The sequence below is a fragment of the Canis lupus genome, chromosome 20, assembly GCF_011100685.1.
Source record: "Canis lupus familiaris isolate Mischka breed German Shepherd chromosome 20, alternate assembly UU_Cfam_GSD_1.0, whole genome shotgun sequence".
NCBI lineage: Eukaryota > Metazoa > Chordata > Mammalia > Carnivora > Canidae > Canis > Canis lupus.
Window position 1 is genome coordinate 26,864,689 of NC_049241.1, and position 24,920 is coordinate 26,889,608.

Below are 24,920 nucleotides of genomic sequence, written 5' to 3' on the forward strand. Positions count from 1 at the left end.
AAGCTGCATGTGCCTTCATGGTACCATAGGAGTAGAGCCTCGACTTGTAGGTGGAGGGCAAAACAAGTGGAGAAGAGAAAAATATCCAGGCTTGTCTATAGGGACATTTGATCCCTTTAAAGTTATTCATTCCTTCAACCAATATTTTTAATGGGCCAACTTTTGTGCTAGGTGCTGAGATACAGCCCTGACCTCTTTCTATTCACGTGCTCTCTCTGTTATGTCACCCAGGTGGCTGCTACTCCCACCCAGTTGTCCATGTATCAGGACAGCTGGCCACCTGGTGACCACTGACATTCACCACTTAGGATTGCCTCATGTGGCTGCATGAGCAGACATGGATTTCATAACAGAGCATGACCATCTCCATAGTATTACTTCTGCCTTTTTCCCCTGCAAATATTCCATATGAAGGCAAGAGTGCCCAAACTCCACAGACCTGACTTTAATATGAGCTTTGAGAAAGAACCCTTTGGTAATATGAAGACTGCTTTTTCTTTTTTTAATTTAAAGCATTTGTGAAATATATGGATATGTAATTACTGTTCCTTATCACATAAAACCTCTACAGAGCACATGCAGAAGACTGCTGTCAGAGTCTCCATTTGTTGTGTGACTCGCCTGTCCACACACTAGCTCATAATGGTAGTCTCACACTAGATCTTATTTTATACTTGAAGAAAATCAACAGTCTTAAAAGGTAGAGCATGTGAATATGTGAAGTGATTTTTTTCTACCCATGATTAGGACATCTGACCAAAAAAAGTTTAAATTAAAGCAGCTTTATTACCATCTTTTAGGAAAGGCAGTTTCTTTTTTTTTTAAGATTTTATTTATTTATTCATGAAAGACACAGAGAGAGAGGCAGAGACACAGGCAGAGGGAGAAGCAGGCTCCCTGTGGGGAGCCCAATTGACTTGATCCTGGACCCTGGGATCACACCCTGAACCAAAGGCAGACGCTCAACCACTGAGCCACCCAGGTATGCCAGGAAAGGCAGTTTCTATGCATTTCATTAAATGACCCTTTTTAGACCATCACCCTGTGGCCAACCTACCTGGCTAAATAAAATAGTACCTTAAAAGATTATTTTAGGTCTTCTTAACTTTCTAATTCGGACAGGTATTTTCCTCCTGTTAATTTCAGTACATTTAAAGGCATATGTAGCCTGCGGGACATTGAGCAAGCTACCCAATTTAGGCTGGCCCCGTGACCACTGTCTTCCCGAATTACAGTGTGTGCTAAAATTCAAGGAGGCTGGTGGTGGTACTTATACACTTGGTGTATAGTTTTTTCTCAAAGCTGCAAGCAGAATTGAGAAAACCTTTTGGAAGTTAAAATGAGACTAAGTTGAACTTTCTGCTGTTTTTAGAATATTCTAGGTCGTAGTCTAGGACAGAGGAAAGAACGCTTAATCCTGGGGTCGGGGTTGGGGCGGGGGGGGGGGGCGGAGTGCGGTGATCTTACCAAAAGCTGGTAAAAGTCAGTAGCTTGGGTGGGCTTGCTTTCTGCTCACCCAGCCCCCATGCCCTAGTTAGGACCCCAGGAGAAGAGCCTTGCCAGGTGACTTTCGGAGCTGCTGTTGAATAACCCCAAAGTGCTGGAAAAGTCACTTATTTACTTATCTTAATTTTTCTGAAAGGTATGTTCAGAGGTAAGGTTCCCCACCTCCCTCTTATGGTAGTTAACCTTTCTTAAAGACCAAGGCAGAGCCACATAAAAAGCCAACACGGGTCTAGGAAAGTTGGCATTTCTGCTCTAAATTGTTACTTATTGACACAGATTGCAGCCCTAGGGATGAGTGAAAATGAGAACACGCTTGGAAGGTTTAGTCCAGTTTGTGCTGTTCAGTCATCAGGATCTGAGTCACCTAGGTCCTGCTCTTCTAAAGAATTACCTTTTCTGAGGGCAGTTAAGTATTTCTTTTGCATTTATCTACACATCACAGATTAACCACGTTTTTGTTTTATTTTTTTCACGTTCAGTGGCTCTGTAACTCCTTTGGCTTTTTTTTTTAATGAATAAATAAAGTGTCATTACTTCACAATAGAATCCAGCATAGTCCAGGGGCATGGAAAACCCCAGGCTAGGGCTCAGCTAGGATCTTTGAAGTGATTTGCTCCTCAACCTCACCTCAGAGCTTTCCTTCTTTCTTTTTTAAAAATATTTTATTTAAATTCAGTTTGCCAATATATGGTATAACATTCAGTGCTCATCCCATCGAGTGCCCTCCTTAGTACCTGCCACCCAGTTACCCTGTCTCCTCACCTACCTCCTCTTCCACAACTCTTTGTTTCCCAGAGTTAGGAGTCTCTCATGGTTTGTCTTCCTCTCTAATTTTTCCCCACTCAGTTTCCCTCCTTTCCCTATACTCTGAAGAGCTTTCAATTCATATTTGTAGCCTTAGAAAAATTTGAATGACTCCACATTCTAGAAACTGAAGTTTGCTTCCAAACAGCAGAAACTATGAGTTAAAAGAAAGAAAGAAAGAAAGAAAGAAAGAAAGAAAGAAAGAAAGAAAGAAACTATGAGTTAAGTTTGCAGATAATAAAGAGCTACCAAGACATATCACATATCTCTTAGTTTCTGAAAGAACAAAGTGACCCACAAAAGACACAGGGCATACCACATGATCCAGGATTTCTATTGCTGGGGTACACCCAAGAGGTTGATTAATTGATTGATTTTTGAAAGATTGTATTTATTTGAGAGAGAGAGAGAGCACATGTGTACACACAAGTGATGGGGGCAGGGGTGGTACAGAGGGAGGGGGAGAAGCAGACTCCCCACTGAGCAGGGAGCCCAATGTGGGGCTCGATCCTAGGACCCCGAGATCATGACCTGAAACTGAAGGCAGGTGCTTAACCAGCTGAGCCACCCAGGTGCCCCATACCCAAGAGAATTAAAATTGGATGTGGCTCAGCAGTTGAGCGTTGACCTTCGGCACAGGACGTGAGCCCAGAGTTCTGGGATCAAGTCCCACATCGGGCTCCTGCATGGAGCCTGCTTCTCCTCCCTCTGCCTGTGTCTCTGCCTGTCTCTGTGTCTCTCATGCATAAATAAGTATAATCTTTAAAAAATAAAAAATAAAATAAAATTGTATGTTCAGACTTGAGTATGCATGTTCATGGCAGCACCAGTCACAATAGCCAGAAGATGGGAACCACCCAATGTCCGTTTTCATTTGAAGGGACAAAATGCAGTGTAGCCATACAACAGATGATTATTCAGCTATAGACAAGAATGGAGCCCTGTGGATGAACCTTGGAAACACAGGGCTAAATGAAGAAGCCAGTGGTAAAAGGCCAGGTGTTGTATTATTCCATTTATCTAAAATAGCCAGAACAGGCAAGTTATACGTATAGAGGCAGAAAGCAGATTGGTAGTCGCTGCAGGCTGGTGGTTGGGGAACTGAGGAGTGACTGCCAAATGGGTACAAGGTCTCCTTTTGGAGTGACGAAAATGTTCTGGAACCACATAGTGATGATGATTGTACAACATTATGGATGATTAAATGCCACTGAATTGTCCACTTTAAAATGGTTGAGATAGTAAATGTTATGTGTATCAAAAAAAAAAAAAAAAAAGGAACAAGGTATATCTGGAAAGACATTTCTGAGTCAGACTGGATCCCAAACTGAAATGCCTTCAGGACACGGCAGGGAATAAAAGGGAAGGAGGTGTGAAGAAAGAAAAAGACAGGTGGGGGTCCGTGGGTCTTCCCAAATACTGAAAAGAGAAAGTTTTATAGATAATCATGCCAACAACAACTCTCAGTTGTCAGTGACTTAGATAAGGCCGAAGGACCACAGAGGGTGTAATCCCTGGTAGAAAGGAAATAGGGGGCCCTGGATTAGCTCGCTGTGCTTTTCTAAGATGGTTTAGAGTCTTGAAATGCTGTGTGATACAGATGCTTTAGATAGGACAGGTTCTGGGAAACCTTTAGCAACGCAGATAACTAGGTTAAACTTTAAAGGAAGGGTTTGGTTTGCTGTTGGTTAAAGTGAGAGATAAAGAACTTGTGGACAACATAGAAATAAATGGTCCTAGAACAGAACCTACCACTTGGTCTATATTCCCAATGTGGTTTATGGGCATAAAAACGTGAGTCCCATCTACCTCAAAAAGAGATGTTTGATCTAGGACAGGGCATGTAGGCTAAGTCTTAGTTTTTCCACCTGAAAAATGGAGATCATAGGACTCATTAAATCTCACTACCTAGCTGTCTACCTCCTCATTGTCTGTCTTTGCTACTAAAATAGAAGCTCCTCTCTGAGAGCAGAGGCCGTGCTGTGCATGTCCATTCTTGTTGACCTAGGATGCATCCCAGGGCCTGACACTAGGAACTTGGTGAATATTTCCTGAGTGAACAAAGGATGAGAAAAACCCGCCCTGGAGAAGAAAAGGCAGTCAGGGGTCACAACAAAGCAAAGCCTGTCAAGTCTCCGCAGGGGGATGACTTGGGAGAAATGAAATGTGTCCTTCATGCTTCCCTGGAATGATCAACTAGGACCAGAGACTGCAGTGTGCAAAGTGATATGTTCAGTAGTATGATGAACAGGTGACAGCTTTCCTGGCTCTATAGGGATTTAGACACCAGTTTGATAACTATTTCACTGTAAGTTTTAAAGAGATTCAGGGTCCGAGTGAGGAAAATCATCAAGGCCCCAAGTTCCTTTCCACACTTGAAATCCATTCACTCATGCTTTCATCCCTTCATTCCGGTAGCCACGTATCAAACACTCATCGCTGTTCCTGGAGCAGTGTTGGGGCTCAGTGGGGTAAAGCAATGAGTTCTCTGATTGTTCCTGCCCTCCGAGGCTGCACAGTCCTAATGGGTATATAGACAGGAAAATTAATCTCTACAGTAACAGCACATAATAAGCCATTTATGACTTTCCCACATGAACACCCATCTTGTCTGTCGCAAACAGTGCAGCAAGACGTGCGGAGAGGGCTCCAGGTACCGCAAGGTGGTGTGCGTGGATGCGGACAAAGGCAATGAGGTTCATGGCATACACTGCGACCTGAGCAAGCGGCCTGCAGACCGTGAGAGCTGCAGTTTGCAACCTTGCGAGTATGTCTGGATCACAGGAGAATGGTCAGAGGTACGTCCCAGGGCTTCTGTTACCACCTTCAGGTCAGCGACGGCAAGGGCAGGAATGGGGGACACTTGCACCCACCTGCCAGTCTGCCTTCCAGGGCTAGAGCCTGCTGTGTCCAAGGTGGGAGGGCGCCAGAGATGGTCTCTCGTTCTTCCCACTTCTGTGATTCACTTTGGTGCCCTGTTGGATGATAAGGCGGGAGGATGATCACAGGGCCTGCAAGTTCCTACAATGCCTGTCGGTGTCTAAAGAGAGTCAAGGTAAGAGGATGCTGTCAGTGTCAGGGAGACAGCAGGGAATGATGGGGACCCTGACAGTCTAACACATTCTGTGTGACGGGAGCAGGCTCTCTTCCTCACTGGCGGGCACCATGCAGAAATGTGCATCCAGTGTTACCAGACCTGATTTTTCAAGAAGGGACAGAAATCGGAACTTTTATGTGAGATCTCCTAACTTTAAAATGGGGACTCAGATCTTTTATTTAAAACGCTGTGTGGGGCAAACCAAACACTTTCGTGGGCCAGATATGGGTTGCTTGTGAACAACTTCTGATCCAGAGGAAGAAAATTATTTTCCATGATATTCAGGGAATCCATTTATTCTTCTCTCCTTGTGTCCAAGGTGCCTAACCCAGAAACTTGCAATTATTGATATGCCAATGGTAATAATGGCATGATTGTATTATTTTCAAGCCTCATAACATTTTCAAAGACTGAAAGATCTGTAACATCCAAACCAGTTGTCATTTTCCCAAAAAGGAATTAGAGGTGAAGTTACCTGGGCTCATAGGAAAGGTGCTGAAAAGTTTTAGATAATATGCTTGTTGTCACTGGACCCCCTCTTCTAAGTTTGACAGGGTACAATTTCACATTTTATTAGGAAGAATATCTGCAAGTAGATGAAATGTATGTCGGGCATTGAATTGTTTTTGCACTGTCACTGGCGTTAAGTCCTTTCTGTGTGTCCCCATCCTTCTCTTAACTCCAATGATTTTACCTCCTCTTCCCCATTCAGGGGACATCTGGCAATGTCTGGAGACCTTTTTGGTCTCCCAGACAACTGGGAGAAGTGGGATGCTACTGGTATCTAGTACGTAGAAGTCAAGGATGCTTCTAAACATCCTACCGTATGTGGGACAGCCCCTCGCTTGCCTGCCACACACACACACACACACACACACACACACACACACACACACAGCTATCTGGCCCAGCTAGCAGTGGTGATAAGGTTGGGAAACCCTCTTTACCCCAACTCTGCATGTTCTTGGTGTGCTCTTAAAGACTGGAGGGGAGACATGATCCAAGTCATTAGGAAATAGATTTCCCATTGGCCAACCAGGAACCCAGGGAGTCCAGATGGTTCTTCAAAGTAGTCCTTGACTTTGGATTGGAGACATAAGTTCCAACCCATTCATATCACAGGGACGGGAGGGAGAAGGTGTCTGAGGAGGGCTCCTCTCTTCTCTTCGATTCACCTCTCCTGGTTCCATGTCAGGCATGATCTATAGCTTCTGGTTCTCAGGGCTACCCCATCAGGCTTGCAGTTGGGTAGGTGGGGAAAGCCTGCCTTTCTGCCTCTCTCCCTCCTCAGGCCCCTGTCTCTCTCTGCCTCCTGGAGGCCTCTTCTAAGTTAGCTTCTGGCCTATTCTTGGTCATCCATGTCTCTGGAGTTTCTACACCTTTCACACTTCAAACATTGGCATCTTCAACTTAGCCAATCTTTTGTGTGTTATTATTATTATGCTAAAAGTATTTTGATCTCTAAGACTGGGTCATGTCACTCCTATAGCTTTATTTCAACTGTAATCTTAACCCCCAACAGATGAGATTTAGAGAAGATCAAAACAAAACAAAACAAAACAAAAAAGGCTTCCATATTTCTGCAAATTCTCAACTGTATCATAGATTGGAAACTGCAAATTTACAGGCAAAGTTGAGAGGGCTGGAGATAGGGCCTTACCAAAGGCAATGCACCAGAAATCCCTCTAGAAAAGCTTCTCGTAAGATGCAAGAGCCACAGCAAGCCATGTGTTGTCTCTGGGACTTCTGTTACTTGGCAAATCGTGTGCTTTGTTCTGAGCTCTACTTGAAAATGGGGAAGCCTGGGCCAGATGGGGAAAGAGGACCCATCCCTATCCCCCGTGGCTGATGCCTGTATTTCTCTGCTCAGGCCTGAAGTGTATCACCAAGGCAAGGAGTGCCCATTCTTATTATTTCATCCTGCTTTACGGTTCTTTTCAAATTAGGAAAGTACTGTATTCTCATGATAAAGCAAGCAATTGACCCCAAGGCATGGAGAGTCCAGAGTAAGAGCTTCCCCACCTCCCTCCTCCCTCCCAACCTGGACAGACAGCATTTGTGGGCCATCTACTCCACATGAAATACCTTAGACTAGCTTTGCCCTCCCCTGGCCTGGCATCTCCTGGCTCTTCAGGTATTTGAACAGCAGCAGCCAAAGAAAGAAGAAAGGTGTGCAGGACACTTCCAGGTCTCGAGCCAGTTGAAAAGGAGAGCCCAGGGATGCTCTATGTCCCTCCGGCAGGACCTCCTCAAGGGGCGTCTTCTCCCTAGAACAGTTATAAGAGAAGAAAGCCATGTGGCTTAAAGCAGCAGCTCAGGAGACGTTAGGAAAGAATGACACTACAGCTCTTAATAGCTGCTGAGAGCTGATGGCTGCTGTGGTCCCTCACCTCAGAAAAAGCATTAACACACCACTTGCTGTGGGCTGTCCTGAGGGTTCATCTAGGCCGCCTCAAACAGCATTTGGTCTCAAGAGTCCTGATCCTCTTGCTTAATTTTACATAACACCTTCACAGGAGATGGCCAGTTATTTGATGACATTGTCTAAAAATACCATCAACACTAAATCTCCATACTTCAGTGTCAGTCTTTAAATATATTATATAAAACACTTAGCTTGGGAGGTTGAACATTTTTGAAAATTGCATCAATAACCAATTAGATGTCCCATCAAGGGAAGGATCTTGGACACTAGCAAGATGTGTGTTCTGTCTGCTTTTCTGTATTGCTTGTGTATTTTTAAATGCCACGTAATTATGGTAAAAAGGTGAACTGATCGCCTGGTCTGGTTAGACAGAGAAAGAGAGATAGTAGGGGAGAAAGGTGACATTTCAGTGAAGATGTACGGGCAGGGAGAGAGAAGAGAGAAGGTGATTGAGTGGAGGGCACACAGGAAAGCAAAGCGCGTGGAGCCAGAAAGGAAAGCTGTCCTTGAGTCCCCTCTTGGCTAAGTGCTTGGGTTTCACACGTAGCTCAGGTGGGCTGTGACCCTCCTGCCATCCCCCTGTGGTCATGTCTTTGGTATGGTCATGGTAGGTTTGGAAAAGCCTGCAGTCAGGCTGGGGATCCTGTAAATGGAGCCAGGGACAGCTAGAGCCCCACTGCCTTTCTCCCTTCAAATCCAAAGAAGGGGCCCAAGGCGCCCCCACCTATAGTGAGGGCTGAGAAGATATAGTGGAAGCACCAGATCCCCAAAGGCGTTGTTTCGGGTTGCACGGTTCCTGCATGCTTAGGGGCCTGCCACTTGAAGTACATAAAGGAGCTAATAAAGTGAGAGCTTTCTGCAGTGTTGTCTGGGGTCAGCTTTGGATGTGGAGGTCAGGGGCCTATTGTGGGCTGCCCCCAGGCGCTGCTCCAGCCTCTCCCCCTAACCCTTGTCTTCCTAGTGCTCGGTGACCTGTGGAAAGGGCTACAAACAAAGGCTCGTCTCCTGTAGCGAGATTTACTCTGGGAAGGAGAATTATGAGTACAGCTACCAAACCACCATCAACTGCCCGGGCACTCAGCCCCCCAGCGTCCACCCGTGCTACCTGAGGGAGTGCCCTGTCTCAGCCACCTGGAGAGTCGGCAACTGGGGGAGCGTAAGTAGACCATTTGGTTATCAAATCAGAAAGCGTTGGGTTCCCAAACTTCACCTTACACGCGTCCTGCCTGACCCATCCAAAGGGAGTCCTCTCCCAGGAGAGATGATGGGAAGAAACTGGAATTTGCATCTTGAAATGAGCTAATGGGAAGAACTCATTTGGCAGGATGGCTTGGGTGTGTAGAGCCTGGGCTCCGAAACCAGACAGCCTCACTGTGAATCCTGGTTCTGCTACTTCCCAGTTGAATACAACACTTTTGGATCTCAGTTTCCTCATCTGCAAAATGGGTGGTGGTGAAGAAGAGATGAGTTCATATGTAAACAGCTCTCAGATTACGATAGCAAATTTCAAGTTACAGTACTTTTTTAAAAAAGATTTTATTTATTTATTCATGAGAGACACACAGAGAGAGAGGCAGAGACATAGGCAGTGGGAGAAGCAGGCTCCCTGCAGGGAGCTGGATGCGGGTCTCGATCCCAGGACCCCGGGATCATGCCCTGAGCCAAAGGAGGATGCTCAACCACTGAGCCACTCAGGTGCCCCTACCACACAGTACTTTTTTAAAACAAGCCCCTAGAACTCCATCACTTAGAGAGACAGAAGAGTTAGCTATTGCTTCTGTTGTTAAGAAGTCAATATATTCTAGTTCCTCTTTAACAGGAGTATTTGTTGCATTAGGGGTATAATAAGTGAGAATAATTTAAATTGAGAATATTTAAATTTTACGCAGGAATATTTTGTTACATTAGGGATATTATTAATGAGCCTGGAACATTGCCACGCCCCCCGGCTCCAGACTCATAGGTTCTTAGTGTTGGAAAGCGATGAGATGAAGAATGGGATCAGTTGAAAGTGGTTAGGGTTTTAATTCCTGGCTCCACCATGACCTTGAACAAATTTCTTGACATTTGGCCCCAACTTTCCCCCTGAATGGTAGTCTATCTCAGAGAATTCTTATGAGGCTTAAATGAGAAAATATATATATGTCGTGTACAATATCATATTATGTGCGTATACCTTACGTACAAATAAATATGTACGTAAGGTATATGTATGTGTAAATGTGTAGGTACCATGCTTAGCACAGAGACTGGTCTACCATAAGTGTTCCGTACATACCCATACCCATTCAGCCTGGGCTCTGAAATGGCACTCTAGACATGCCCCAGGCCGTGAGGTCCACACCCCCAGAGCCCGCGCCTCGCAGGTTCAGTAGCTGCATCATTGACTCTGATCTGCCTTGTAGTGCTCGGTGTCTTGTGGCGTGGGAGTGACACACAGATCTGTGCAATGTTTAACCAATGAGGACCAGCCCAGCCACTTATGTTCTGCAGATTTGAAGCCAGAAGAAAGGAAAACGTGTCACAATATCTATAACTGTAAGTTGGCCAGCGGAAGCCATCTTTCTGGGGCATGCAGAACAGGGTTTCCTTGTTTCTTTGTCTATTGGCCTACCCCTTTGGGAAACAGAGAATTTATAAGATAAATAAGTCCTGGGGATGTAACGCGCAGCATGATGCATCTAGTTAACATGGTTGTATGGTACACTGGAAAGTCGCTAAGATTTCTCATCTAAAGGGGAAAAAAAAAACATTTTTGTCTTCTCTTTTGTATCTCTATGAAATGATGGGTGGTAACTTATTGTAATGATTCACAGCGTATGGAAGTCAAGTCATTATGCTGAACACCGTAAACCCCATATACAGTGTTACATGTCAGTTACCTCTCCAAAAACTGAAGGAAAAAATAAACATTTACCCCCAAAAAAGGGAAAGAATTTGTTTTAAAGAAACTGTTCCCCCACTTTTTAAACAAAACAGGGCGAGCGTGAACAGTATATTCACTCCATTGGCAAATGGTGGACGTCTTGGAGCGTGACGCTCCATTTTTGTGTTTCGTGCTTTCTAGGTGAGTTACCCCAAAACTGCAAGGAGGTAAAGAGACTGAAAGGTACCAGTGAAGATGGTGAATATTTCCTGCTCATCAAAGGAAAGCTCCTAAAGGTGAACATTGGCCATCAGTCATTATTTCTAGAATGATTTGAGGGTGAGTGGCCCTGGGCCTCATCGTCTCATTGCTGAGCTGCTCCTCATTGGTTATTTCTGGCCTCTCTTCCAGATATTCTGTGCAGGGATGCAGTCTGACCACCCCAAAGAGTACATTTCCCTGGTCCATGGCGACTCAGAGAATTTCTCCGAGGTGTACGGGCACAGGTAGGAGAGCTCGGACCCAGATGCACACAGACACCTTCGGAGCCCTGGAAATACCTTCCCAATCTTACCAGAACATTCTCTCTGTAATGTAGGTTGCACAACCCAACCGAGTGTCCCTACAACGGGACGCGACGGGACGACTGCCAATGTCGGAAGGACTACACGGCAGCCGGGTTTTCCAGCTTCCAGAAAATCAGGATAGACTTAAACACTATGCAGATCATAAGTAAGTCGGGTGGAACATTCCAGGGTGGAGGGGGGCAGGCGGGGGGCGGGGAGGGCTGTGTTCAGGAGTCTCTGCATCCGGCCAGCAGACTGCGCACTGGACACTGGCAGGGGGATGAGGCTCTGAGCCACCTGCCGTCCAGCGGTGACAACCCCAGTCCCCCCTGTGTATGGGTGGGTGGGTGGGTGGGGTGTGCTCCTTTCTCTTCCCACGACACCCCAGGCCCGGGAGGGTGCCTCGCCTCGGGGCGGAGCTCTGTCAGCCTGGGGGACACAGGAGGAACGGAGTAGATGGATGCTTCTAGAGGGCACCAGGCACTGCGGGGCATCGGGGCAGCCTCCCCCAGGATGGGACACCGAACCTGAGAGCTGAAGGTCCCGTCGGAGTTGGCTGGGCACGGGGTATCGGTGCGGGGAGCGGAAGGGTGGAAGGAAGCTTCTAAGGGAGAAGGAAGAGCAGATACAAACCTCAAAGCTAAGAGACTCCTGTGCGTCCATCCGTCCCCGAGCGGGGCGCCCCCTGCACAGGGTACGCACATGCGAGGACACATGCCCTACTTTTGACCCTCGATTTTCGGGGAGAAGAGCGGTGCGCAGACTTACCTGTGTGAACCGATTTCATACCCCAGCCAGCACAGGCATGGTTCCAGGCAGCTCAGCTACCCAGACAGGTTCCCTTGAATGGAGGAGAAACAGAAATAATGAATAATTAATTTTTCCTCATTAACATTGCTCCCATAATGTTGCACTGCTTTCCTCTTGAGGTAGATTAAGCTTGATTTGTACCGAGATACTTTTTATTGCCTTCAGCGAGCCTGCCACGGGGCTGAGGGCAGAGCCTGCAGTTTCTTGCTTAGAAAAACACTCGACACCCAGTCCAGGGGGGCCCTTGATGGGATGAGCACTGGGTGTTATTCTATATGTTGGCAAATTGAACACCAATAAAAAATAAAAAAATAAAAAAAAAGAAAAGTAAAGAAAAAAAAAAAAAGAAAGAAAAACACTCGAGCTAAGACCCAGGACGTCTCTGCGCTGAAGCTGCAAGGGCCCCTTTAAGCTCTGCAGGACCAGGAACACAGATTTCCCTCCCACTGGGGCGTGGGGAACTGCAGGAAGATTAAGGCCTTTTGCTGTTCCCGAGAAAGGTCGAAAGCTGCCTCTGCCTCCCTCCCGTTCCACAAGCGACAGCTTTTGTGGGATTCTCACTTGGACTCCTGATCTGGGCTCCCCATTTGTAGGGCTGCTCTCAGGAGCTACAAAGAGGGTTAAGAACACAAGCATTGTTTTTATTGGCTTTTTCTTTTTTTTTAAGCTACAAGTCAGCCCCAAACTTGAGAAACTGCCATTAATACTTTCAAGATGTGGGTTCTAATTGCTCCACATTTTGGCAATAACCGTGCATAGGCCAGGGGAGGACAGATGAAGCCTCGGGGAATAACTCCTAAATAGCTGGAAATGCTTTTGTGGCTTATTTCCTCCTACCCTTACTTAGGCCTGGGAAGCGCGGTATAGAGGAGAGTCACAATCATCCAAGGATGTACACTTATTCGAGGTGATGCACATGTTTATTTATATGAGAGTCGATTCCAAAGTCGTCTTAAACCCCCTGCTTTTGGGTTCCATTCTGTGAAGAGACTGCAGATAAAACCCAGGGAATGAGGCTCTTGGAACCACAAGTATAATGGGGACAAAGCAAGTGAACATCTGGATCCATTTGCTCACTAATGATACTTTGGATTTTTTTTTTTTTCTCTCCTACTCCCTCTTACTCTTTCTCTTACTACACTTCTTCCCTCTGCCTCCCTGTGACTGTCCTATCCCTTCTGGACGTTTTTATCTTTCACTCTCCTCTCCCTTTCTCCAAAACCCCACAGCCACTGACTTACAGTTTGCCAGGACAAGCGAAGGGCACCCTGTCCCTTTTGCCACAGCTGGGGACTGCTACAGTGCTGCCAAGTGCCCACAGGTATGTGCTGGGGGCTCCCCTGACCAAGACCCACATCCCACCCACCCTGTCCCCAGGGGGACCCTTAGCTGCATCTGCTCCTGGGAATGCTGTCAGAACAGCTGCTCTGGAGGGCCATGTGCCCACCTGCGTCGAAAGAGTCTCCACAGTGCTCAGAGCTACTAATCTAGTAATTCCTAGTGTCTCCCAAGGAACCGATCAGAGTTCCATGTCCAACTTCAGCATTCAGCAAAATGCACCTATCACGATGGTGAAAGTTTAGAAGTCAATTAGATGTCGGATGGCAGGGGCTTGCTTAAACAAATGATGATGGTTAATAAAATGAATATTCCCCAGTCAGTGACATGCTGGTTTAGGTTTCCTGACAGGCTCTTTTAGAAAATAAAAAGCCCAGCTTCATAGCGTCTGCCAACTTCCAAGGTGTAAAGATGCTCCGTCCGCCCCACCCCCACCCCGTCCCAGGCACTGATGTCAGGCCAGTGACACGTGTTGTCACTAAACGGAGCGTGCGGCAGAGATGCACACAGCCCGCTCGCAAAGGCCAGCATAGGTGGGCTCCTGTCAACAGGCCACTGTCAGCCATTGAAAATTCTAAACACTTTATGACACAGAAAAAACTCGTATCCTTACTTTAGATGTATAAACCTTGTGCAGTGTCCGGACAAAGAAGTGCAAGTTTATCGTCGCCTACTGGGTTCCTTCTTCGGCAGAGTTGCTAAAGGGCCGTGGCCTTGCCCGACTACACTACCATGATGTCTTGCCTTGTTAGAGGTGTGGCGAGTTTTAACTTGCCTTTTGAAACATGCCGGCCTAATCATCAGCCCGGTGCCAATTTTGCAAATTTTGCAAACAGGCTTCGGTCTTTGCAGGAAGCTTCTGCCCTGAGAAGAGATAAGGAATTCGGTGATCTGATCAAGGGCAGGAGAACTTAGCCCCTTGTCCTTGCTCTGGTTCACATGGGGTCTTCACAAGGTTGTTGCTAAACTCTGGATCAGGAATCTCCCACTTTGCCTCCGGGCCTTCGAAAGTCTGGGGACTGGGACTGGGAGATGCATTTGGAATCCCAAGCACTGTCTCCCCGGGATGGATTTACGCCCAACCACAGAGACCATCCAAAGACAAACACATCTGAATTTTCTTTTAACAAAGTGTTTTCTCAGCCCCCAGCTTCAGAAAGCAATGCTAAACATTTTAGAGAAGTGAAAAGGAAGCTCTCAGGGAGAAAGAAAATAAACAGAGGGCATAATGGTAAAAGGGGGCCTCTCCTCTATTACCCAGGAATTGAAAACTTTTGAAGTGCTGTTTCTTTAGAGCAGCTCATGACTTTAAACACCCCATTGCTATGGGTTGCATTTTAACAGCTAAATAGATTAGCCCTGTCCTGCCTTTTTCTGAGGATTTTCTGGTTTCTCTATGCGCATCTTAGGGGAAGTTTAAGTAAATGAAAGGTAATTTGCATTCATTTCTTTTAATAATTCGGAGACAAATGAACTTATTGATTTGCTAAATCCCAACCCTGTAGCAGTTGCTAAATGAGAAAACCCAAAGCCAGTGAGAAGCTAATTTATATTTTTCCTAGTCCATTCTTCAAACCATATCGGGCACTCTCAGAATTCAATTCCCGAGACAACTTATTGAGCACCAGCTACGTGTATGAAAGCCGTGAGTGAGGCAGGATCGGTTTTCCAGGCAAGGGTCTGGAGAAGCACACTGGTGCGAGGTGCTCTGGAGCAGATGGCTCATCCCCTGACCTAATGATTGCACAGAAGTCAAAGCAGAGAGGCGTTCTGTTTACCAATCTGTTCCTTCCTCCTCGTCCACACTGTTGCTTTGGGGATTTATTTAGCAATAAGAGTGGGTTCCCCGAGAGCCCTCACCTGAAAATACAGCCAGAATATGGTTTTTCTATTCATCCCTGGGGATGTAGCATTATTGTGATTGGTGCTGGTATTGGTCGCATTTATTGAGTGTTTACTAGATTGTGGACTTTGCCCAGCATTTCTAAGTCAGTATAGCATGTAATCCCCACAGCGACCTGTGAGAATGCCCCCCTTTTCAGGTGAGAAAATGGAGTCACAGAGAGGTTGGGGAGCTTGCCCAGACCCACACAGCCAGTGCTCAGGAGAGGCCGGATTTGATTCCAAGGGTGTCTGAGTGCAAATCAATGCTGGCAGATGCGTCTCCCTGACACCACTTGCAGACAAGACTCGGCAGCCTTCTCTTCTGTCCAAGGAACAAAACCTCTCTCTGTCTCAGGCACATCTTTTGCAGATCTCTCTGGATCCTTGAGTGTACGCAAAGCTCTGAATTACTCTTACCCTCTTAAGTCAGCAAGAGGAGGTAGTGGCTGTCCCTCCCAGGCCCTCTACCCCCTGAAGATGAGACGTGTAGGGGCAAAGATGTCCCACCTGGAGCTAAGAGGACAGTAAGTCTTTATTGCTCCGGGGGCCTCAACTTAAGGAGGTCCTTATCGGCAGAAAATGTAGGAGCCCTGTGCTGGGAGAGGTGGCAAGAGAATGAGGAAGAAGACCTGTCCCATGAGGTGTATCACCTGCTCTGAGAGAGCAGGTCTAGCTAGATGTGCGTGTGGAGCGTGCTCAGACACTGGACCCCCAGGATCAGCTGGGGGCGTTCTTGGGCTAGAAGCCAGATCAGTGGCCTGGACTTTCGGAGAACCTTCAGGTCATAGCAGATCCCATCTATTCTTCTGCTGTGTGGAGAGGACAGGCCATCTGCCTGGGAAGAAGGATGGAGCTGGGCGGGGGTGGGGGGAAGAGTGAGATCCTGGGCAGTGATGTGGTCTGATGTTATGAACAGTGTGACGCTCGCCTCAGGGCAGGCAGGACAGTGAGGTGAGGAGGTGGCCGTCGGGACCGGTGATGGTAGAGCTCGGAGAGGTTTGTGTCTGAGGAGGCTTTGGGCTTCAGCACAGCCACTATCTTGGACACTTATTGAGGCTACTTGACCTAACAGCCACTAATGTCTGTAGCGCACTGGCATAAAATAATTTCCAAACATGGTTTTAGGATGTCACCTACACTCTGTCGGGGTGTGAGTTAGGTGCATCATGCCTTCTATCTAATTCCCTCCTAGTTGCAGGTCAGATGTTCCTAACCCATTTTACAGATGGACTCAGGCAGGTTAAGCCATGTTTGCCTGAGGTCACACTAAAAGTAGAAGAGTCTGGATTCTAGGAAATATCCATCTTCTACACCAGAGTTTCTGAACTTTAGCACTAATGATGTTTTGGGCTGAATCATTGTCTGTTGTGGGGACTGTGCTGTGCATTGCAGGATACTTAGTGATATCTCTAGTCTCTACCCACCAGATGCTAGTAGCACACACCCATGCGTGCACCTGCACATACACACACCTGCCAGTTTTGACAACCAAAGTATCTCTAGATGTTGCCACATTTCCCCTGAGGGCAAAATCGTCCCCTGCTGAGAGCCACTAACTTAGACCAGACACTTCCCAGCATCACTTCTGTGAGTTGGAATCTTATCTGTCCCCACGTTACAGGTGTAGAATCTGAGGCTTCAAAGGGGCTTTTAAACTCTACTTAGTAAATATTAACAGCCCCAATACAGAGAGGACACCTGCAGCGTACACCTGAAAGTCACAGTGGACCAGCTAGGGCAGAATATTTATTGAGAATCTATCGAGTGCCCGGTCATTGTTAATACAATGGTTAATACAAACCATTGTTAATATAAATAAAGCAATACCAAGGCCCTCCCCTCATCAAGCTTCCTCTTCTATTGCAGACCGACAACCAACACAAAACACCCGCTACCTGTATTTCTGAGTCTCTCCTAGGTGCCAAACGTGTGCTGCAGAGCTAATGTCACTTCCCCTTCCCTCCAGTACTCGGAGGCAGCTACTGTTATTATCTGCCATTTTACAGAAGGACAAACTGAGTTTCTGAGAGACTAAAAAAAAAAAAAAAAAAAGAACATCTGTCCAGGATTTCATCCCCAGGGTTGGAAGAGCCAAATTCTTAGACTTAGCTCTGGCTGGCTGGGAGTCCTCCCCACCCCACCCCCAAGCCCTCCTCCTCCTCCTCCTCCTCCTCCTCCTCCTGGGTTTATTTAAAGGCTGCTTTGACAAAGCACGGGATTGTGTGAGCGAGGCTGGGAGAGGAAGAGAGGAAGAGAGGAAGCCTTCCCCGGGAGCAGGTTGGTGCAGAGCATTTGAAATCCAGAACCTGCCAACTTTCAGGTGCTTTTTGTGGAGTCGCTGGGGAAGACGAGAGAGACAGAGACGGATGGGGAGAGCAAGAGCTCTTGCTCTGCTGCAGCGTCTCCTTAGATATACACGCGGGACCCCTACGCCCACCCCCACCCCCACCCCGAGCCCCTGTGTTGGAAGGACCCCGGCGGCGCGCAGCCTGGGATCTGGCACCTTGCGGAGACCGCACCTGCAGGCCGCGGAGAGCGGGCCGCGCGCGCCCTCTGCTGGCCGTTGCGGAGACCGCGCCTCTCCTTTGAAGTCCCGCCCCGCTGTGCTCGGTGCGCGGAGAGCTCGGCGCGGCGGGGGCCGCAGCCCGGGAAGCTTGGCAGCGAGACCTTGTTAGAAAAATTACACTGTGGCATTTCGTTCCCGAAGGAATCTGATAATTGTGAGCAACGTCAGGATTGCTGTGTTAGGGAGGCAGGATGGCGCCGGTTGAGAGCGAGGACTTTGAAGTCAGGAAAATGTGCGTTGGGCTCTCTCCCTGCATCCTGCAGAAGTTAATCACCTCCGCTGGGCCTCAGTTTCCCCATCTGTAAAGAGAACCCCGTCCGTAGTGCTCTTTCGAGGATGCATGAGGTGATGCATGTCAGGGGCCTGGCCCAGACCTGTCCCCCTCCCTTCCCCCCAAAAAAACTCTCATTAATTAGTAGCTATCGTAATTAATTAATGTCCTCCTTTCCAAGGTCCCTCTTGTTGTGTGGCCTTTGCTTAGGACATCACGTGGGCTAAAAAAAAAAAATCTCTCTCATTGGCCATTTTATTGCAGGGTCGTTTTAGCATCAACCTTTACGGAACCGGCCTGTCTTTGACTGACTCTGCCAGGTGGACATCACAAGGGAATTACGCCGTCTCGGACATTAAGAAGTCCCCGGTAAGGTTCTCTGGGGGGCTCCGGATGGGTTTTGTCTTCTCTTTCCTTCCTTCCACGTTGGTCCGTTGTGCTGGTGCTAAAGGAACGAAAATGTGCTTTCCCACTTCTTCAAACCAGTTTTGCAAAGTGTCAGGACGAAAATTTAGGAAGTAAGTGGCAAACGAAGCATGTGTGAGTGTATCCGAGAGAGCCTTGCTTCCCTTCTGGTGAGTTCTAACCCCCCCACCTACCCCCGCCCCCACCTCCAGAGCTGTGAACCTGTGAACCTGTGAACCATCCAAGTAATTAGATGATGCTCACCCAGGAAGCTGAAAGCAGGGAGAAGCCGCCGAGAGCGTGCGTGGCTCGCTTTGCAGTTAAGCCAACGTGAGATTCCTTTGTGAACCTCAGGGGAAAGATGTTCGGTGGTGGGGCTTTTAAGAAAACTTGAAATACAAGAGAGGCTGGAAGAAAGGGAATAACTTAGCAGGCGATGTTTCCGGAGAGTCAGAGAAATGCTCGGGGGCTTCCACAGTAACCAGCGTGTCACCTCGGAAATCTTGCCACTCCACCCGTGGTCCTCACAGAGCCCCAGCATCACCTGGGGCTCGTTGCAGGTGCAGGTTCGGGGGCCGCAGGGCTGCTCAGCCAGGGTCTGCCCCCGTGCCGGGTCTCGGGGTGGATGGTCCGCACAGCACAGCTTGAGAAGCACTGGTGTGTGCAACTGTTTCTCCGCAGGGTTTCTTAGAACCACCTGCAAAAGCGTGAAATGCAGGTGCCCCGGCCCCAGCCTGGTTTACCGGATGGGAAACCTCTGAGATGGGCAGATTTTTAAACTCCCTGGGCAATTCTCTCGTAGCCAGCCCAGAAACTGCTGCCTGTTAGCAGCCTTCCCTCAGAACTTCTTTCTGAGAACCTGGGGCAGAAACCTGACCTGTGGACAAATGAGAAATGAATGGGTATGGCCTATGGTCCCAAGTCCTGCTTCAGCCGTGACTCCTACCCCGGGGTCTCCTCAGAAATGTGGGGGAGAGAAGGAAAAAGAAGCCGAGCCCTGGGGAAGCAGCTATTATTGCAAAATAGGGTTTCCAGGTCAAACGCAGGATGCCCAGTTAAGTTGGAATCTGAAATGAAAAAGCAATGATTTTGTTTTTTACTATGAGCTTGTCTTAAACATTGCATGGGACATATTTACTCCAAAAAATTATTTATTTGAAATTCATATGTAACTCGGTGTCCTGTATTTTTATGTGCTAAACCTTATCAAAATCGTAATAGAAGCAAGTCAAGCTGCCCCCCCCCCCCCAAGGAAGAAACATCCAATTGTGACTTCCCTAGGGAAATCTCAGAGCTTCCCGAGCGCCCCCCCCCTTTTGTTTAAGCTGCCAGGGTTAAATTTGTCTATGAATAAAAACGATCATACTCCCTTTTTTCTCTAAGCCAATCAACCACCTCAAATCTGATTCACTAAACGGCCGTATCGATTGCTCGTAAATCATTAAATGTTTTCCTTTGCACTGAAAGGAATAAAGATAGCTGACAGCACATGTGTTTTAGAAAATGATCCCAAATTAGAATGTTCTTCTCTGCCACTACCCATCAGCATCCACATCTTAGGGTTCAGTGGCTCAGAGGAACAACAACAAAAAAAAATTAACTGTCCAAAATGGTCAGACATGAAACATGATTCTGTAGGAAAACGTCTAGGTAAACCATGGCACAGAAGTTTCAGTCCTGTTAGCCCACACCAACTTTGAGATTTTTTGTCCAAAAACTAAAAATTATTACAGCAGGGAGTGCCACCTTCTGGAGAGAATGGTCACTACTCCATAAAGATCCGTTGCCGGTTTCCCAAGGTTTTGAGAGGTTAGCCTTTGCTGGAGGGAGTTGGTTTGACAATTGCCTGCCAGCATTTTTCTTTTTTTTTTAAATCTCGGTGTTACATGACAGTTCAGAGAGCCTGAGCTTAAAATTAATCTCCAGGGTCTGTCGAGCACTCCTTATGAATCCCAGGGAGCCAGGTCAGAGCCGTCTGTAGCTCTTGGCAGCCCTGACAAATGCTGCTCTGTCTGCCTCACCTGCTGTGTGGTTCTCAGAGCAGCATCCCCTGAGGATGCTCCATGAAAATGGGCCTTCCTGGCCAAAGACATTTGGCAAAAAAAAAAAAATGGTATATTTTGTTTCCTTCTTGAAGAGGCGCAGTAGGCATTAGTGTATTGAAGGTTGGAATAAAGCGTACAAGAAGGAAGCCAGTGTTTACTCAAACCAGTGTTCCCCTAAATCAGCGGGTCTCAAACCAGAGTGTGTGTCAGCATCACCTGCAGGGCTCGTCATCTGCAGGGCACAACCAGCCTCAGGGCACCTGGGTGGCTCAGTCAGTTAAGCATCCGACTGGAGCATCCGATTCGATTTCAGCTCAGCTCCTGAGCTCCTGATCTCAGGGTGGTGAGATTGAGCCCCACTTCCGGCTCTGCAGTGGGTCCAGAGTCTCCTTAGGATTCCCTCTCCCTCTCCCTCTGTCCATCCCCCCCCCCCCCAAAGCCAACCAACAAAGAAAACCACAGCCAGCCTCAGGAAGAGCCCAAAATGTACATTTCCAACAATTTTCTGGGTGGTGCTATTGCCCCTGACCTGGGGCCACATTTTGAGAACCACTGACCTGTTAAGCCAACTCCAGAACCCTCTTTTCAAAGTTGTACCTTTTAATTTCATCAACTAACCAGTGTTCTGTGTAATGGGACACAGTTTGCAGGACTGTGTAATGTCCCGCTCCCACCATCACCTACCACAGTGTTGCCCCCGGTCCTCCGTGGCACACACACCCTGGCCAGCCATCATCTTCTCCTCTCCAAGTGGCCCTGCTTTGATTCAGCCTCAAATCATCATTCCTTACTTTTCTTCCCTTTTCTGCTGGAAGCTACAGGGGAAAAGGTGTACTGAAAACCTCAATTCTCCAAACCTGGTTGGCAAAAAATGCATTCCCCAAGCAGAACTGCGGGGCAACTTTAGTCATCCAGGATAAAATTGCATCACCAGAACCACCTGGTGAGCAGGGACACTGTCTCATCATCAGGAAGAGACTGGTAAAAATAAGTCTCATTGTCAGGTTGACTGTGGCTCCCCGTGGGTAATGGAAAGACGTTTCTCCCATTTTTCACTAATAAAAATGATTACTTTTATAATTGAAATAGCTACTACTTATTGCGCAAATTACATGCATTAAACCCCATTTTCCCAGCATTCTCATCAAATCTTGAAAGGGAGTTTGAGAAGGGGGGCAGTGGAGGATAAGCACGTGATGCTGCTTTGGTGCAGGAATCTCAGTTCCCGGCCACCCGCGGGCAGCCCTGGGTGCTGAAGGGAAAGCTCACCTTGGCTGCAGAGTACAGAGATTCAGCTCTCAGACTCTGAAGTAGGATTGCCTGCTCCTGCACTTCCAGCTCTGGAGCAAGTTATTTTACTTCTTGGGGCATGGGGTGTGGTTTCTTCATCCATAAAGTGAGGATCCTGGTGCCCCTTATCTCTGGGTTCTTGTAGGGCATACGCCTAATAGGAGCCAAAAGCTGTTTGCTTGTCCCTGGGCAGATACCAGGCACAGGACCGGTGTTAGCTCTTAATGTTATCACCCTTCCCTGGCCCTTAGGCTTGCCGGAAGGTTTTAGAAGCTGACCAAGGGGATGAAGGAAATAGGCTGGCTTGAGATGGAAATGTGGAAAGACCAAGAACTATGGCCTGAGCCAAGGCTGAGTCTGGATCTGGCTGGCGCCCAAAGCACCATGTAGATTCTGTCCCTGTGACCCCCCCCACTCCACCTGGGAATGAGGCAGGTGGGACACCCCCATGGCCCAGGGATGCTTTAGCTTCACCTGCTGTGCTCAGGAAATCATGAGTTCCTACTCTGCTTGTGAGTGACAGACAGATGGAAAGGGGACCATGGCCCAGACTTGAGATCAGAGAGAAAACATTGAAATACCGAGCTCCTCTGCCAATGACATTCCATGCACCCTCACCCCCAGATGTGCCCAGGATATGAGATGTAAATAAAGACTTCAATGAAAGATTTGCTAACTTTTCTAAATCACATGATCCTACCTCCCTTGGTCATATTAACGGAGAGAACCAGAAAAAAATAGTGAAGAGTGTGAAATATAAACTATTCATAATGGAGCAGAGTCACTCATTTTAATTATATGTAATAGCTCAAACTAAGCTAACAGAATATTCATTTGAAGGAGATTTTCAGAGAGCTTGCTCTAATGAAGAAATAAAAATGATTTATAATTAGTGTTTCACTGTATGCTAGTGAGTCCTCCTAAGATACCAGAAAATATACCTTTTTCTCTAAAGTAGGCACTGTTTCCATGACAATCATGTTTATGCTAATCATTTTCTTAGTATGTTTTTTTCTTTATACTCTGTAGTAAAAATGATAAGTTTTAGCTCCGACTTTATCTAAATCAAATTAACAGCGTCCCAATTAGTGAAATAGCATGAACATTGCAAAGCCATTATCAGCAACTTTATAATTACCCAGACTTTCCCTCATCTCCTTGAGAACAGGCTATGATGAAGATCCACGCATAAAAATGACTTTTATGATAATAATAGCTAATATTTTTTTGAGCATGTACATTAGGCCAACTAGTCTGCTAAGCAATTTACATACACTCTTGCATTTACAGCATACCTCTGAGAGGAGACAAATATCATCCCCATTTTACAGACGCACCAGGAGATTGAGTCTTAGGTTATTTGAAAATGTGGTATGAACCGCAGGCAGTCTGACCCCGGGTTCTCTCCACGGCTGGGTCAGGAGAGAGCGTGGATAAAGCATGAGTTTGGATGCAACAGAAGACATTCCAGCACGTCAACATTCTCAAGGCCTGCAGACCAGGGCTTCAGCCTGGGGAGAAAGTTCCTAACAGCTAGAAGGCTGGTCTGGCATCAGATCCAGTTGGTGGTGTCAGACTGGCTTCAGAATTAATATGAGCCCATAAATGCAGGACCAATTAGGCTCTTGGAAATCACTCTTCCAACTCAATATCATTAATAATCAAAGGAAGCAAATTTTTCAAAGAGAAACTATCTTGTTCTCTTAACTTGTTAAATTGGCAACACTTTTTTTTTTCTTTTTAAATGAGATGATCCATTATTTGCAAGAAACTTTCGTAGTTTGGCCACAGAAAGCAAATCTTCATGCCTTTGACCCAGTTCTGAGAATGTAGCCCAAAGATATCCTGAAATGCAGGCACAAATAGGCTTCATCACAGTGTTTTTCCCAATCATGGAAAATGTGAAACATCAAAAATGCCAAACGTTGTGCAGGAATAGAGGGGTGGAGGGTGGCTAATGTGACATGGTAAATTTACACAGTGCAACACAATGTCACAGTTCGGGAAACAGTTCTTTGCAGCATGGTCAAGTGTTAGGGGAAAGAGCCAAGCAATTTGAATCGCAGGTCAAAAAGAAGAACGTACATCAGCTTCAGCCTCTCATTCACTCACTCATTCACTCATTCATTCATTTATTTAACAGATGTGTAATGTGTATTTAGTATCACTTTGAGCCATACACTTGGGTTCTAGGGACCTTGGAACTGAAAAAGACATTGGCTTTACTATTATGGGGATTACATTGTGGCAGGAAAATAGATATAAAGAAATAATTACTCAGTTTTATAGGATGCTATGCGGCAGGTAACTGGAGAAAAAGGTATCTGAGAGGAAGTGGGCCCTGGGCTGGGTTCTGAAGAATTGAATAGTCAAAAGATAGGGTGGTCCAGTGCACACAGAGGGGAGAGGGACATGGTGCAAAGGCCCTGTGTTACAAGGGGCATGTTGGAAGAACAACTGAAAGAACTGCAGACAGGGGGTGGGGTAGAGGGAAAGGATGGTATCTAGACAACCACAAGATGAATCTGGAGAGGCAGAAGGGATAGACTGGGGGCCAGCAAACTTCTTCTGTAAAAAAAACAAATAATTTATATTGATTTCTAAACATTTTATTTTATTTTTTTTAAAGATTTTATTTATTTATGACACACACATGCAGAAAGAGAGAGGCAGAGACACAGGTAGAGGGAGGAGTAGGCTCCATGCAGGGAGCCTGATGTGGGACTCGATCCTGGGTCTCCAAGATCACGCCCTGGGCTGAAGGCGGCGCTAAACCACTGAGCCACCTGGGGCTGCCCGATTTCTAAACATTTTAAACTTTGCCACCAGGAGGCAAAATCAATAATATTATATATGTATTTATATGACAAAAGTAGAAAGAAATTTGCACAAAATTTTTATTGATTCAATTTTAAAAATAATAATTGAGTTCAATTTTTTGGTCATACATTCTTACCAATGAGAAGAATAGACTAGTGGGGGGGATAATATTTTACTTAATTAGCTGAATATTTTGCTTAATTCTCTATTATAAAAATTGGTTATAA

At 46.6% G+C, this 24,920-nt stretch overlaps 1 protein-coding gene and 1 long non-coding RNA gene across 5 annotated transcripts in view; one reads left to right on the top strand and one right to left on the bottom strand.

Moving 5' to 3' along the window:
• ADAMTS9 (ADAM metallopeptidase with thrombospondin type 1 motif 9) overlaps positions 1–24,920 on the top strand; it is a 159,419-nt gene that overhangs the window by 128,467 nt on the left and 6,032 nt on the right. For all 4 annotated transcript variants that reach the window (XM_038565917.1, XM_038565920.1, XM_038565919.1 and 1 more), the window contains 8 exons: positions 4,935–5,108; positions 8,794–8,988; positions 10,238–10,370; positions 10,900–10,994; positions 11,110–11,204; positions 11,297–11,430; positions 13,304–13,395; positions 18,398–18,502. In XM_038565917.1, the coding sequence (XP_038421845.1) occupies positions 4,935–5,108; positions 8,794–8,988; positions 10,238–10,370; positions 10,900–10,994; positions 11,110–11,204; positions 11,297–11,430; positions 13,304–13,395; positions 18,398–18,502 (1,023 nt within the window). The remainder of the gene's footprint in view (positions 1–4,934; positions 5,109–8,793; positions 8,989–10,237; positions 10,371–10,899; positions 10,995–11,109; positions 11,205–11,296; positions 11,431–13,303; positions 13,396–18,397; positions 18,503–24,920) is intronic.
• Positions 2,833–12,436, bottom strand: LOC111091285. The gene is made up of 6 exons (XR_005374816.1): positions 12,216–12,436; positions 12,033–12,105; positions 9,043–9,267; positions 7,493–7,674; positions 5,184–5,285; positions 2,833–4,831 (listed from the first exon to the last, which is right to left on the bottom strand). It is a non-coding gene; the product is annotated as an uncharacterized LOC111091285 (long non-coding RNA).